A 15,587-nucleotide genomic window follows, 5' to 3' on the forward strand; every position below is an offset into this window, starting at 1 on the left:
GTCCGTACGGCAAGACGTGACCGTGTCTGTCCGCATTGGCATCCGGTTGCCGAACGAAAACATTACACGGTCGCAATCGTTGCGAACAAAGTGTTTTCCACAAATGAACCACAGTACCTCGATGATCTCAAGGGGCATGAACCATCATCACGCGACACTCCGGTCGTCTTCGCAGCAGCGGCGGCTTTTGGCTGACCATCGAACAAAGGCGGTCACCGCGTCGCGCGCTTTCAGATGCGCTTCTGCGGCCGTCTGGAGCGCTCTTCCTACCGATATTAGAAAGCAACTGGAGCTACGCACTTTTATCATCGTGATTGACAAACTCATTTTTTAGAACTGCCATTTTGCGTTTAGTTTGTTGTCCTTCCCCCGCACCTTCGATTAGCACAGTTGGCTACGTACAGTGCGAAAGAAGTTCACTATACATATGTACACGGCATAGGTCCACGTTGAACCTACACCGACTGGTTTGGGTTTTTTTAACACGGTGGTGGAGAACAGATATCAAAGAACCCATAACGTTAACGTACGGCACGATCAAAATCGTGAAAGGTAATGGCTAAAACTTTTCTTCAATTGCACGAGGTTATTGTGAAGGGCTTGTGGAATAAGAGACGATGGGAGGGAATTCCAAAGTTGAGCAGTGCGAGGGAAGAAGCAGAAAGAGAAGAGTTTGTGACCTGCAGTGTGGCGCATGAGTGAGTGAGTGTGAGTGAGTGAGGAGTGCGGTGGTGTAGTGGTTAGCGCGCTGCATTACAAACCCGGCGACCCGAGTTCAATTCCCGGCCAACACCGGTGACAATTATCTGAACCAGTCCTGGTCCTCCCCTCGGCCAACTCAACCTCAAATCAGTACCCGGTGAGGTGTGTAAACATCACGTGGTGTTGTCCACCCACCCGATCACGTGCCGTGCCGGCGTTCATTGGCGCTCGCTAACAGAACTTGCCCCAACAATCTGTTAAGGCTACACGGGGGAATCTTTGTGAGTGAGTGAATGAGTGGGTGACTGTGCGAGTGAGTGAGTGGGTGAGCGTGTTCATGTGACCTGCAGTGTGGCAGTTGAACACGGTGTGGTGGATGAGACGAAACGGTCAGGGTCTGGTAGCACCGAGTCTTCGACATGGAGTGGAGGAATCGATTAGTGAAGTTTGTTGCGAGTGCTGTTAGCGAGCGCCTATTCGGGGTCGCTGTGGCGACACGGTGGGAAGCCGTGTGGTCAGCGTGTTGTCGTAGCGGTGGCACAGCAGATAGCTGACTGCGCTACTAACCCCCTCAACGCCCCCCCCCCCCCCCACTCAATATCCTAACAAGAGGCGTCTGATTTGTTTTGGCAGAACGTGGAATGGTTGCCATTGAATTCTCACTGGTATTTTTGTTTGTTATTTACTGCAGCATGCCTCTCGATAAACTCCATCCTCCACCCCCCCCCACTCTGTGCGAGCAATCACCCGCGGTGGCCTACATTCAACAACGAGCACCTATTGACGCGGAACAGACTCAACGGGTGAACACTTGTTTGCAAACAAATCACTGTCTTCAAACACATCCTCCATCTCCCCCCCCCACCAACCCAAAATAACACAATGATAACAACAACAAAGCCGCTCCATAATTTAAATGGTTTAAAAATAATGAAAGGGCGCCCAAAAGAAAATAGATATTTTCAAGAGAGTACAAATTTGAAAAATTAAGTGGCTAGCGTCGGCAGAAATTGGCTTTTTTTATGCCTCCCAGTGGTTCAAGGTCAGGAATGAATGATTCTCACACAACGGTGAACTTGGGTTCGTGTCAAGGTTGACATTTTATTATGATTAGAGCCGCGCTTTGGATTATGGTGTTAGTGCTAAGGTCTGGTTCGTGCCTAGAGTCAGAGTAAGTGTCGTACACGCGTTAGGGTTACAGACAGAGTTAGTTCACAGAGCGTTTACATGTCGTTTGCAACAAGAGTGTCCGCGTGCAATGCGTTGATAACGTGAGGTGGCGTTGGAATTCTTGGTTACAAATAAGATCGTACAAAAGGTTACGGTGAGAATCAGTATCAGGGCTTTGTTCGGAATCACGGTGTGTGAGTGTCAGTGTTAGTACGGTGTTCTGCATTACCGCGTTCGTGTCAGTGTGAGCATTATATTTGGCATTATCGTGTTAGTGTCCAGTGTGAGGACAGTGTACGCAATTATGTTGTTAATGCTAGTAGAGCCAGTAAACGTCCCGGTTTTGCCTGCGTCGCAGGAAATCAGGATTCATTTTCACGATTTATTTTTATTTTCTGACCTCCCCTCGACCAGTGATGGAAGGGCGGGGCACATTGAGTAGTGGGCGTGGTTGACAGAGGCGTAGGCCAGAGGTCGCAAACGGGTTTGGATTCCTTACCCGTACCCGTACCCGGCCGTACCAGGGTCGCAAATGGGTACCCGTACCCGTAACCGGCCGTACCCGTACCCTCCCCGTACCCGGTCAGGTACGGGTTGGGTACATTTATTGGGTACCTGATTACGACCTCTGGGATGAAGCCATGTTGCAGGCGTGGGTGGGTTGATTCTAGGAACTTGAATTGTGAGAAGAGACAAGACGTTGGGAAATGAGTGACAAACAGTTACTCACCAATGACTCACGGTCTACCCGTACCCATACCCGGCCGCACCAGGGTCGCAAACGGGTACCCGTACCCGTACCTGTACCCGGCCGGGTACGGGTAGCCGGGTATCGGGTAGGGTACGGGTATCGGGTACCCGATTGCGACCTCTGGTGTAGGCGGGGCCTGTGTAGTGGTGGGGGGGGGGGGGCTAGTGAGTGAGTGGTCGTGGCTATGTAAAAGTAGGTGGGGTCGAGGAGCCTAGCGAGTGAGTGGGCGTGACTATGTAAAAGTAGGTGGAGCTAAGGGAGGGCAAAAGAGGGAGGATGGTGCTACCAGCTCACCACGTTGAGCCTTTTGAAATTTTTGTGGCATTGCGACACACATTGGTGACGAGGCCTAGGCGACCTTGCGTGAACACAGCCTAGGGCCGCGAGTCGAGAGAGAGGGAATGTTGTATATGTCGGATTATGAAATTTTGCTAAAAATAATAAAAAAAAATAAAAATTAAAAAAATTCGTAAATCGCATAAATTATGCTAATGTGTGTAATTATATGATCATCACGGAGATACTCGTAGTAATTTATGCAGATGCTTGCGATTATGTTAATGTGTGCAGTTATGACAATTAGGCTTAGCTTCGTCATCCAGAGTTGTCGCGGCGTTGGTGCGGGGGCCTCGTGAGCGGCGTCACCTGAGAAGAAGCGCGGAGGGGTGAAGTTGGGGTTGCTGCTGGGCACGTGGGCGCTGCACACGACGATGAAGAGGATCATGGCGACGACGACGCCCACGCCGATGAGAGCCGCACCCCACCAGTACTTCTGCCGCGGCAAACGTACGCGTGCATATACCAATAGCTTTGACGCATATACAAGACAATGTGCCACCATATAAGCCTTACCGGACTCCTGAGTCAAGTGCTGTTAGCGAGCTAGTACCCTATGAAGGCCGGCACGGCACAAGAGCGGGCGGGTGGTCAGCACCATGCCCGGCTGCTTTGTCTCCCCAGTGGCGATGTTTACACACCACACCGGGGTACTAATTTGAGGCCTGAGTCGACCTAGGGGAGGCGTAGGACCGACCCATTCAGATAATCGTCACTGGTGTTGGTGGCCGTGTGTGGGAATCAAACTCGGGCCGGTTGGGTCCGTAAAGCAGCTCTAGCAGTTGCGATACACACTTCACACCGTCCCTCCGATTAGCACGGTTGGCTATGTACGTTGCGAAAGAGGTTCAACATACATACACTCTCCCCACACATGCACGCACTCACATGTAGCACGTGCACACACGGACATAAAAATAACGGAACACACACGTGCATCAGTGGAGTGAGCAAGCAATTTGCAGGGCTGCGCATTTTCCTATTTACCACGCATTCGGATGAATCCCGATCAATAACACTCGCTTTATCGGGTCACACCGCTTGTTCATGTTATACGCGGCATTCATACCTGGCGAGGGTTGCCACCTGGGAATCAGCATCTGTGTTCGGATGGCAGGAATTGATTTGTACCGAGATTTGACACCAGGTATTGCTGTGTTCGACTTTATAAACAGAACACTGCACCGTTTTGATAACAGACCTCGGCTGACTGAGGAACGTGTCCGGGTTTGGTCCGCAGTGGGAAAGGTGGCAAGGCTGGGCACTCGGTGGCTGCGTGCGCCTCTAATCCAGCGCTGTGGAGGCAGTGAGGGTTGGCGGACCACGCAAATGTGTGAAACTCACAAGCCCTCTAAGCCAGTGGTTCTCATCCGTTGCTGCAGCCTTGCACCCCTTTGGTTGTCAATCGTTACAAAATGTACAATGTTAACAAATGCAAAGGTTTGATGAAACAAAGTTGTTCTATTTACATGCCGGTGATTAATTTGTGTTTAGATGATTTACCTTCGACAAAAATCTGGTCATGTTTCGCACCTCCAGAAAGGGCATCTCGCGCCCCCACGGGAGGTTGCGTGCACCCCAGGTTAAGAACCACTGCTCTAAGCTGCCAGTGTCGCCATCTGCTGACCTGCCAGGGTTACGGCAGTAGGGCAAGTGGATTCATTGCCCTCTGTATTCCATCTGTACAGGGATTGAGTATTAACATCCTCCTCGCACCCGTGGGATTTCTCAGGTTACTCCGGTATCCTGCCACTTGTATAAGCACTCATTAATAATAATGGGAACATTTATTTATACTGGAGGAATCCGATCAGCTACAAAGCTCTTTTCGTAAGATGTCCAGCCGGGACGGGTCAGAAAGTTACAACTACAAACAATAAAAAAAACGATAGGAGTGCAAAGTATAGGAAAGATAAACAAATCACGAATACATATTTTTCTTTTACTAGGTAAAGTCGACTGAGCTATTATCTTCCTTTTCAAAAGCGACCTGGCCACAAATGACAGCTCGGCGGTGCGGCTTGTCATTACGTGGAAATTTATAGCGTTGTCCTCTGCGTGAGCCGCATTGATGGAGTCGGCCAAACATCTCAATATCGGGCCACAGAGCTTGGCCAACTGTTGGCATCGCCGGTTGTGGCTGTCCTTTCCGCTCCGAGCCGTCACCTAAACAGCCCCACGGCACCGGCGCCGTGGGGCTGTAGAACAATAAAAACGGGACTGCGACGGAATCGCCGAACCATGCAGATATTAGCCAATCAAGAAAAGGGGGGCGTGTGAAAAAATATGAATAGGTCTTACCCTTTCTGGCAATAAAGCAGGTGCTAAGCTTTCGATTTAAAGCTTTCATGACTGCAGGGATTCATCTTCTTGGTTTTTTTCGGTAAAGTCACGTAGAAGGGAAGTAATAAAATAATAAAAATAAAACATAATAAAATAATTCTCACGACGTTTCGGCTACAACGCAAGCAGCCGTCTTCAGGTGAGCTCACCTGTGTTAATGGGGGAGATTACCGAAAAAACCAAGAAGAGGTGCTAAGATGTTCAAACACCAAGGCATCAATTCTGCATAAACCACACGTACTTGTTGTGGTGAACATGCAAACAAACACGCTCTAAAGGGGGCATGTCACACGACGCTATACTAACCAATGAGATTACTCAATCGATTGGTTAATGGATCGACACAGCGAATAACCCGCAAATGACAATTAACCCGGTATTTTTTGTAATGTTTGTAATATTCTTGATTCCTTGCAAACGGTTTCTATTTGCTGTTTGAACATCTCAACACCTGTTTTATTGGCAGAAATGGCAAAACCAATTCTTATTTTAATTTTGCTTTCATTATGGCCTTGTCTTATTATTTTAAATATACTTTTAATTTTATTTGACTATTTTTTTATTTTTATTGTGGGTTTTTTGCTTTTATTTTAAAAAATTTATTATTATAAAAAATTGTAATTTTTATTTTATTATAATATTTTTTATGTTTTATTTGTTTTCTATCTACGTGACTTTACCGAAAGAACCAAGAATATCAATTCTTATTTCTTCATATTATATTCTCACCCCCCCCCCGCCACCCTCCGATGCGCGACCCGCTACTCGCCTGCACCCACTGCACCACGTTGAGGTAGATCTTGCCCTCGAAGAAGGCCTTCTTGAGCCGCACGAGTGGGCCCTCTGCGTCGACGCGTCGGCAGCGTCGCATGGCGTCGCAGTAGCCGCGCAGGCCGTCGCACGGCGAGCCGGGCTGCAGCGCCACGCGCGACCCGTTGAAGTAGCGCCGCCAGCGCTCATCCGACGTGCCGGCACACGAGGAAGACTCGCCTGCTCGCAGCGTGACACCCCACAACCCCCCCACACACAGCAAAGACAAAGATGCCCCCCCACCACGTATAGTCTGTAACAGACGGTTGGGGCAAGTGCTGCGAGCGAGCACCTATGAAGGCGCGCACTGTGGCACGCGAGGGGGTGGGTGGCCAACGCTAACTTTGTGTCCCCAGTAGCGATGCTTACGCACCGCACCCAGTACTCATTTGAGGCTGAGTCGACCTAGGGGAGGCGCAGGGCCGGTAAACAACAACAAACAATAAAAAACACGATAGGAGTGCAAAGTATATGAAAGATAAACAAATCACGAGTAAATAGTTTTCTTTTACTAGGTAAAGTCGACTGAGCTATTATCTTCCTTTTCAAAAGCGACCTGGCCACAAATGACAGCTCGGCGGTGCGGCTTGTCATTAAGTGGAAATCTATAGCGTTGTTGGTGGCCGTGGGAGGGCATCGAACCCTGGGGAACGCAGCGGGCTAACGGCTGCACTGCCGCTCGCAGCGCGACAGAGATGAACATCCCACCGCGTATAGCCCGAGTTACGCCACTGGGAGACAAGGGAGAGGATGCAAATCAGAGGCATCGCTTTGGCTCTTAAGAAACCTTCGGGTGGGTTTGGGCAGGGCGCACGGATAGGACGGACGACGGCCGATGGGCAAGGCTGGCGACGGAACGGCAGCCAAAGGAGGGAAACGCGCCTGCGGGGAGGGTGACCACTGCCTGCATGGAGCGACGGGACCGTGCTCGCAGATGATGAGGCCTTCATCCAGCAGTGGATAGATCATGGCTGCTGTTGCTACTATTGCCGCTACTAATGATGATGCGGGGACGGTGCTCTTGTGCGGTGATGGAAGCTCATTTAATGCTAATCTCCCTCCCTAATCTCTCTCTCCCTAATCTCCCCCATTAACACAACTGACGTGCTTGCGTCCTCGGATGGAATTCCTTTCCAGCTCAGACCCCGCTTGCTTGCCCATCGCCACATATATAACCTCTTGTTGTAACAGCTCTCTCGCTGGTTCAGCAGTTCCACTGCTGGATGATATTTTTCCGCCCGAGGACGACCGCTTGTGTTGCGATCGAAACGTCGTGATATATTATTTTTTGTTTTATTTTATTTTTCTACCTGCGTGACTTTACCGAAAGAACCCAAGAGTATGATGAGGGTTGACTACGGCTTGGGGCAGGCCTTCATCCAGCAATGATGGATAGACCATGGCTGATGAACAGACTCGGGGTGACCAAGCACAGACATTGCTCCTCTTTAACAAATAACGGTACATGTGTAACAATACCGAACGCGGGTGCTGGAGAGCGACGTGAAACACAATACCAACTGTAATCAGATAATTTAATAATTTCCCATACATTACCATTAATTTCAATCTTTCTCAACGCGCAATTAACTCGGCCGTTCCTAGTTGGCATTAATTTTGATTTGCATGGCAATTATAATTATCCCCACCTCCGCCCCCACACATCGCTGGTCCTAATGCGGATTAACTTCTGCTTGATGTGCACAGCTGAGCAGAGCAACAAGGAGAAGGGCTCAAGATTAACGGAGGCACGTGGTGGAAAGGTTGTCTATTGCGGCGCCTGGGAAGATAAGATACTTCTGAACATTGTTTAAATTGTTAAAGGCTCTGGGATTATAATTAAACAAAAAAAAGCGTAAAAGCAATGAGGCTCGGTAAGGCTTTCCCTGGGTATAAACAAGCATAATATCACAATAAACATGCAGACAAACGTATGTTATATCACTCACAACACAATAATAATCTGACATTTAGGTCTGGCGTTTTATATCATAATCAGCTATGATATATCCACTGTTGGGTGACTTCCGGTCGCATCTCACCTGGGTTGGAGCAGCAGATGTGGCACTGGACCTCAGGACTTTCGCCGGGGCAGAGGCACTCCTCCAGCCCGTACAGCTCGCAGATGGAGCCTGAGCACAGCTGGGATGAGACACACACAGCGGTGGGATAGGAGCAAAGGTATCTCTCCCGATGCGTCTGATCGCAGTCGTGCTGCGATCAGAATTTTATCACAGCACCGAGGGAAACATCCTTCCTGGACTGCTCCAGTCACGGCAGAGAGTAACGCCATGTCAGAGAATGGCCCCTGGAAGATGATATATGAGCGGACCCTTTTCAACACGGTGGCATGATGTTAACTACCTCGCCTGGTATGCAGGAGGTGGTGGCTTCGATCCCTACCCTTAAGCCTGTATATTTAGAGTTTGCATGTCTCTCTCCCTGTAGTCACGTGGATTTTTCTCTGGGTCCTCTAGTTTTCTCCTCCACATTTAGAAACATGCGTTTAGAGTGTTTGTCTGCTAGAAATGTCCACGTGATGAGCCACTTCGTTGAGCTATGCTTTGTTGCCAAGTAAAATAAAAAAATGTGTATTAATTTTAACAGGTGCCACTCAGCATCTTCATTGGTGACCCGTCTTCTCTCCAACGCCTCTGCCGAATGCTGCGTACATGTGCAAGGTTGCACTGTTCTCCTCTCCGGGATTTTTCACTCCACGTACTGGCAGCGGAACGTCAGACATCGTGCCGGTCAGCACGCCACACGATCCGAAATCGCACCGCAGGGCTACGCAGCTACAACGGTGAAAAACCTAACAGGGTTTTATTTTTCCGTTAACTAAGATTTAAAGGAAGATCTTGACATTTCGGCTGACTGGCCCTCTGTCAATGACCCTCTCAACAAAGATGAAGGACCTGTTATTTTTAATGAACCTCTTACACCCTGCGTACGGTGCAATCCAGCAAAAAATTCGGTAGTCAACGTTAATTTGCCGCTCACATCACCATGGAGGTGAAGGTCATCTCCCGTTTACAGCCCTGAACCGGTGGTGGAAATTCCACAATGCTATGTCAGGGACGAGTCTTTCCATAGGAAATCCCACTGCCGACTTCCCCATCAAGTTGTCCTAAATCTATCGACCACCCCCGCCCTCCCCCGCAGAGATGATGGGGCTGACTCAACCCCAAACCATGATTTCAATTCGCAGCAATTCGGCTGCGAGCCACTCTACCGCTGAGCCACCCGGCTGGGTAGGAGCACATGGAGACACTTGACAGGCACACTTAAACACAGCACGACGTGGGTCAACAACCCATGGATTTACCCCGGCAAAGCCTTGAAACCCTCCGCGAGGTCAGGCTCACCGGTTGTCAGCGCCGAGCCAATTTGAACTGCTCGCGAGCACTAAACGAAAGTGATCATCATCGTCGCCGTCCTCAGCCCAGGGTCAATCCACTGCTGGATGAAGGCTTCCACAAGCCGCGACCGTCGCTCACGATCCTTGCGACGTAACAATTCTGGCCAGCTACTCCGATTAGCACGCTTGAAAGAAGTTCAACGTGCACACGTACGTACATACACGCACGCACACGAGCCATTTCCCTCGCTCCGTCTGCCCGGCAAGACGTGACCCCCGGCCGGCGACACGCTCCGAGAGGAGGTGCGCGAAGGCGCGGGCCGGCTAGTCGACCGCTCGCCGATGCAGCCGGTCGTCCCCTTCTCTTGCGTCGTGGGTGGGTTTGACACGAGCACAGGGCTGGGCCTGGGTTCACGCTACTCACCCCCTGCATGCAGATCTGCGACCCCCTGTTGCACACCGTGTGGTTATCCTTGGGCTCCGACGCCAAGCAAATCACCTGCGTGCGTTCGTTCGTTGTTCGCGTGTACGGAAGGGGAGAAGCGAAGCACACGTGCACACAGAACGGTCCGCATCGTTTATCGTTTCATCGTGTACGTCACACATTTCGTCGTCGTCACCATCATCATCTCTTTTAGCAACGCGTCCTGTCACAATCCACTTACTTTGCTGAGCGGTCGATGTGACGTCTCTCACCTGCCTATGTTCCCCGATACGTGTGCAACTTTCTAAGTCTCTCAGAATACACGTCATTCCAAGCGTGCACCTCTCCAGTCAAAAACAAAGATGCCCGCGTGCAGCCTTAACAAACTGTTGGGGCAAGTGCTGTTAGCGAGCACCTATGAAGGCTGGCACGGCACACGAGGGGGTGGGTGGCCAGCACCACAGCCGACCGCCTTTGTCTCCCCAGTGGCAATGTTTGCTGCACACCGAGGCTGAGTCAACCTAGGGGAGCTCCAGGACACGATCAGATATATATGCACGTATGCTGGACTTCTTTCGTGCCGTACGTAGCCAACTTTGCAAATCGGTGGTGCGATTTTCACCGATGTTGACCGTGAGCGGGAAATCGAACTCGGGCCGCCGGGTTTAAAGCACATCACGCTGACCGCTGCGCCGCCACTCCCAGCGAAGGCCGTTCCGCCAGCAGTGGCGTGAGAAATCAACATTGCAGGGCTGCACCTCTACCCCAAAAGACAAAGATCCCCGTATAGCCCGAACAGACTGTTGGGGCAAGTGCTGCGAGTGAGCACCTATGAAAGCCGGCAAGGTACACGTGGGGGTGGGTGGCCAGCACCCACGTTTTTCCCGAGTGACGATGTTAACACACCGCACCAGGTACTCGTTTTAGGCTGAGTCGACCTAGGAGAGTTCTAGATTTGAAGCTTTCGTGACTGCAAGGATTCATACTCTTAGTTATTTCGGTAAAGTCACGTAGGTAAAAAATGAAATTAAAATTAATAAAAAAAAATCACGACGTTTCGGAGGCAACACAAGCTTCCGTCTTCAGGTGAAAGTGTCACAGCTACGTGACTTTACCGAAAGAACTAAGAGTATGAACCTAGGGGAGGCCCATGACCGGTTGAGACAATCGTCACTGGTGGCGGCTGGCCATCAGCGGGAAATCGAACCCGGAGACACTGGCTTCGTAGCGCAGCGTAGCGCTAACCGCGACTACATCACCACTCCCCACCTCCACACCGCCCACCCCGTGTCACACACGTGTAATAAGAGCCTATGTCCGGCTCACGTGGTGATCGGCTCTGCCGGTCCTGCTTTACAGCCAATGGGGGGAGAGCCTGGGAGCATGGCCCTGGCGTGATCGAGGGGTGCCAGCTAGGGTGATTGGTTCTGCTGGTTTTGGCCTCAGCCAATGGGAAGACAAGTCAGGGGCGTGGTCCCGGGAGTTGATGGGAAATCTAGAAGATTCGGCGCAGGCTACCAAGGATTGGCTGGAGCGTACCACGTGACCCAGACATTAAATAAGGGGAGAGATGAACGACACGTGGTCAGACGAAGAACGAAGGAAGAGAGGGGCCACGCGCGAGCGGGGCTCCGAGTGCCACGTGGCGGTGCGTCTCTTGTGGTCTGTCTGCCCACTTCCCGTTGCCTGCCAGCAGCGGGGAGTACTTGTGAACTGGAATAAATAAAAGGACCGATTCCACAAGTCGTCTCCAAGAGTATTATTACACACGTACCATGTCGCCGCTGCACACCCCGGCCTTCGAGCACTCGGCCTCGGGCCTGCACAGCTCTCCCGCTGCGTGTAGCTTGCACTCGTGCGAGCAGCACGGGCCCTCGCTGGGGCTGCCACAGGAGGGGTGAGAGGGGGGCCCCGAAGGTCAAGAGGTCAAGAGTTAAAGGCAAATGCGGAGATGTCTGTTTATTGTTTGTTGTCCTTAATCTCGCACCTCCGAATTAGCACTGTTGACTACTTACGGCGGGAAAGAAGTTGAACATGCATACACACATACATGTACGTGCTAAGGAAGTTAGACATACATGTATGTGCTAAGGAAGTTTGTTTGACATACATGGTAGGTACGGTGAACTTCTTTCGCACCGTACGTAGCCAAGCGTGCTGATCGGGGGTGCGGGAATGGATGGCAGGAGCATAAATGGGCAACTTCTATTTGCACGTAATTTTTAGAAAAAAAAAAACCCCATGCCACTCCCCTCGATGGCTTTTCCAGCCATTTTTTTCCACTCTACCAATTTTATTTCTTTGCCGCTCGCATGCAAATTTCGCCCGTGTGTCCTACGCATGCTCATCTTGGCTGTTGTGTGAATAAGAGGGTGAAATGGGCTGGTGGAGGAGGATGCATGAAATTGTTTCTGCATCGTTAAATTCCCCCAAACAAGTCTGACCAGCTGCTCCACCTACCAAGGGCAATTATCTCGTCTCATGAAACCCACTTAGAAGAGGACACAACAACAACAACAATTGACAGCTGTTCGGTTGATGCATACCCAGGTCATGTGACCTGCAAGGGGGCATTATGATTCACCAGCGCTGCTGATTTGATAAATTCTCGTCACATTGCATTCAACTTCAAATTCCGTCCTTTTATTTTCATTCAAAATGCGGTGATTGATGGCGCTTACAGTGGTTGCAAAAATGCACTTCCTCGGATATCTTTTATCGAATGAATTCACCAGGACTTTCACGTCACTCCTCATATCTGTAGATAACAGCAGATACTGGTCACTTTTCTGATACTTGTGCCGATTCCCTTGACCCACTTTGAGGCTCAGATAACTGGGTACAGCTTGGAGTTCTGGGAGACCAATTCCAGTCCACTCTTGCCCATGGATAAACACGGATGAATGGATTCATATTCTTCCACCTACTCTCTGGAGGCTCAAAATGTTCACAAAAATTATACGGACAATAGCGTGAATTTAAAGCTTCGGGGAGACCACTTCTCGGCATTGCCTTTTTTTCTACTTATAAATGTGGATAATACGACGATCAATCTCATTGCTGTAGTCGAAACGTCTCTCTCTTGTCAATAGGTCGGGCGTGTCCCAGCTAAGCTCGAGTCACGTGGCCACTTACACCAATTGCTCGTGTCAGCGTCCCCATGCGTCCCCATATTTCTGTGTCCCTTTGTGCCCACATCTTGATGTCTCCATGCACACCTCCCCCCATGTCCCCATAACTCCATGCCCCGGGAGGGGGGGGGTCCCGTATCCTCATACATCACAGGGACAAGCGGTCTTGATTGCGGGGGGGGGGGGGTTGGAGGAGGGTAGGTTGCCCCTCTCCTCTCCCCCCCCCCCGCAGCCCCCCCCCCCCCCGCAGCTCCCCCCCCCGCAGCCCCCCCCCCCGCAGCTCTCCCCCCGCAGCCCCCCCCCCGCAGCCCCCCCCCCGCAGCTCCCTCCCCCCGCAGCCCCCCCCCCGCAGCCCCCCCCCACGAAGCTCCCCCACCCGCAGCTCCCCCCCCTGCAGCCCCCCCCCGCAGCTCCCCCCCCCGCAAGCCCCCCCCCGCAGCTCCCCCCCCCCCGCAGCCCCCCCCCCCGCAGCTCCCCCCCCCCCGCAGCCCCCCCCGCAGCACACCTGCACTCCACGTCGGGGCGCAGGCGGCAGCGTTGCCCGGCGGGGGCGCTGGCGGGGAAGCAGCACGAGTCCGCGCAATCCTCCCCAAAGCCGCAATCGCACTCCTCGTCCTCCTCCACCAGCCCGTTCCCACACACCGGCGTGTCCGACTCTGTGGCGGTGGGGGGGGGGCAGTTGCGGGGGGGGGGCGGGGGCAGTTGCGGGGGGGGGCAGGGGCAGTTGCGGGGGAGGGGGGCAGTGAGCTCGCAAACGTGAATGTTTAGAAACGTCCGTTTAGAGCGGTGTTCGTCGTGAGCTTTCAAAGGGGGGGCCACTTTCACTGATAAGACATCGTCAATGTGAGGGCCCGCCTACACCGCCTGCACGGGGCGTTTGTGGATTGACTGGGGCCGCACTAAAGGCCACCAGGGGCCACCAGGGGCCACCAGTGATCCGCGGGCCTTGCAATGAAGAAAACTGGATTCGAGTATTTGGCTGCTAGAAATTTTCAACGTGATAAGTTACTTCGTTGAGCTGTACATTGTGGCCACCCCTGACTCATGTATATGTGTTGTTTGCATGTTCTCTCTCGCCGTGGTCGTATTTTTCTCCGGATTCTCTGGGGTTTCCCTGCACATTTAGAAACGTGCGCTTGGAGTATTTGGCTGCTATAAATTTCCACATTATAAGCCACTTCGTTGAGCTATCATTTGTGGCTAGGTCGCTTCTGAAAAAAGAACCCAGTGGGCCTTACCTGGTAAAATATAAAATAGTTGAGTTTATAGTTATAGTTTGTTAGTTTTTTTAGGTCCAGCTCCAAAATTGCTGGGAAGCACCTCTCATCCAGCGAGTTTTTCGGGGCTAAGGGTTTACAATTTTACACAGCGGTTGGGACAACAAGGCAAACTTATACTGGTGTCGTCCTTATTCGGACTCACCAGGGCAACGCAGTCAATCAAAAAGGCCAACTTCCACCTTGTAGCGCACTGCTATGTTCGGTGACAACAACGAGTACGTGCTGCGTACCGATAAAACACAAGTTGCGCTTGGCCTTGAGCACTTTGCTGATGCTGTCGATGCTGCACGGAGAGAACAGCATGTTGTTCGGCTTGTCACCCGACTGGGCGTAAGGATACATCAAGTAGTTCCCGGCCGTCCTCTGCGCACGTTCCTGGGACTCGCCGGGCATGCAGCGAGCCTCCGAGTCGTGCTGCGGTCGGTGACGATACACGATGTGGTGGTGGTGGGGGGGAAGGTGGGGAGACACGGGAGGACAAATTTCGACTGAGTTTGGAAGTTCCACAATCTGAATCTGATTCGAAAGTGTTCAGTCTCTTTTGGGGGAAACAAGGCACAATATCTGCTACAATTTTGATTTAAAGCTTTCGTGACTGCAGGGATTCATATTCTTGGTTCTTTTGGTAAAGTCACGTAGAAGGGAAGTAATAAAATAATATTAATATTAAACAAACAAAATTCTCACGACGTTTCGACTGCAACACAAACAATCATCATCAGGTGTGAAATCCACAGCAAGAAAATTTGAAAAAAGTGTGATTCAATTCAAATTTTCTTGCTGTGGATTTCACACCTGATGATGATTGCTTGCGTTGCAGTCGAAACGTCGTGAGAATTTTTGTTTTATATTTATATTATTTGATTATTTCCCTTCTACGTGACTTTACCGAAAGAACCAAGAATATAATATCTGCTACGTTACATTTTTTTTATATATTGCTGTTAATTCCGCAGTGGCGCAGTGGTTATACATCCTTCGCTACAAAACCCGAGTTCGATTCCCACCCAAGGCATTCATCAGCAGCGACTGACATCTGAACCATCGTCACGACCACCAGGTGGCTTTAGGTCTTCACTTTGTTACGCAGCCATCGGCCTGATCGCCAAAGTCTGGGTGGCACTCGAATGCCTGTCTGGATAACCTGCCGTCTTCAATTCTACACATGCCCCCCCCCCCTCCCACCCTGCTCCATTACAGGAAATTGTAGCTCGGTGTGTCACACCGTGGAGTGGTTAGTTTTGGATATCCACTCTTTGTAACGAAGTGCAAAGAAAAAGGC

General features: G+C 51.1%; 1 protein-coding gene across 2 annotated transcripts in view; it reads right to left on the reverse strand.

Moving 5' to 3' along the window:
* The window catches only part of LOC133355124 (disintegrin and metalloproteinase domain-containing protein 10-like), a 38,507-nt gene that overhangs the window by 1,174 nt on the left and 21,746 nt on the right, over positions 1–15,587 (reverse strand). For both annotated transcript variants that reach the window (XM_061572435.1, XM_061572436.1), the window contains exons 9-15: positions 14,536–14,719; positions 13,531–13,681; positions 11,669–11,777; positions 9,895–9,969; positions 8,155–8,254; positions 6,072–6,292; positions 3,269–3,395 (exon numbers count right to left, since the gene is read on the reverse strand). In XM_061572435.1, coding sequence (XP_061428419.1) covers positions 3,269–3,395; positions 6,072–6,292; positions 8,155–8,254; positions 9,895–9,969; positions 11,669–11,777; positions 13,531–13,681; positions 14,536–14,719 — 967 coding nt within the window. The remainder of the gene's footprint in view (positions 1–3,268; positions 3,396–6,071; positions 6,293–8,154; positions 8,255–9,894; positions 9,970–11,668; positions 11,778–13,530; positions 13,682–14,535; positions 14,720–15,587) is intronic.

The sequence above is a fragment of the Lethenteron reissneri genome, chromosome 50, assembly GCF_015708825.2.
Source record: "Lethenteron reissneri isolate LAM-NWPU_2019-01 chromosome 50, ASM1570882v1, whole genome shotgun sequence".
Classification (NCBI taxonomy): domain Eukaryota; kingdom Metazoa; phylum Chordata; class Hyperoartia; order Petromyzontiformes; family Petromyzontidae; genus Lethenteron; species Lethenteron reissneri.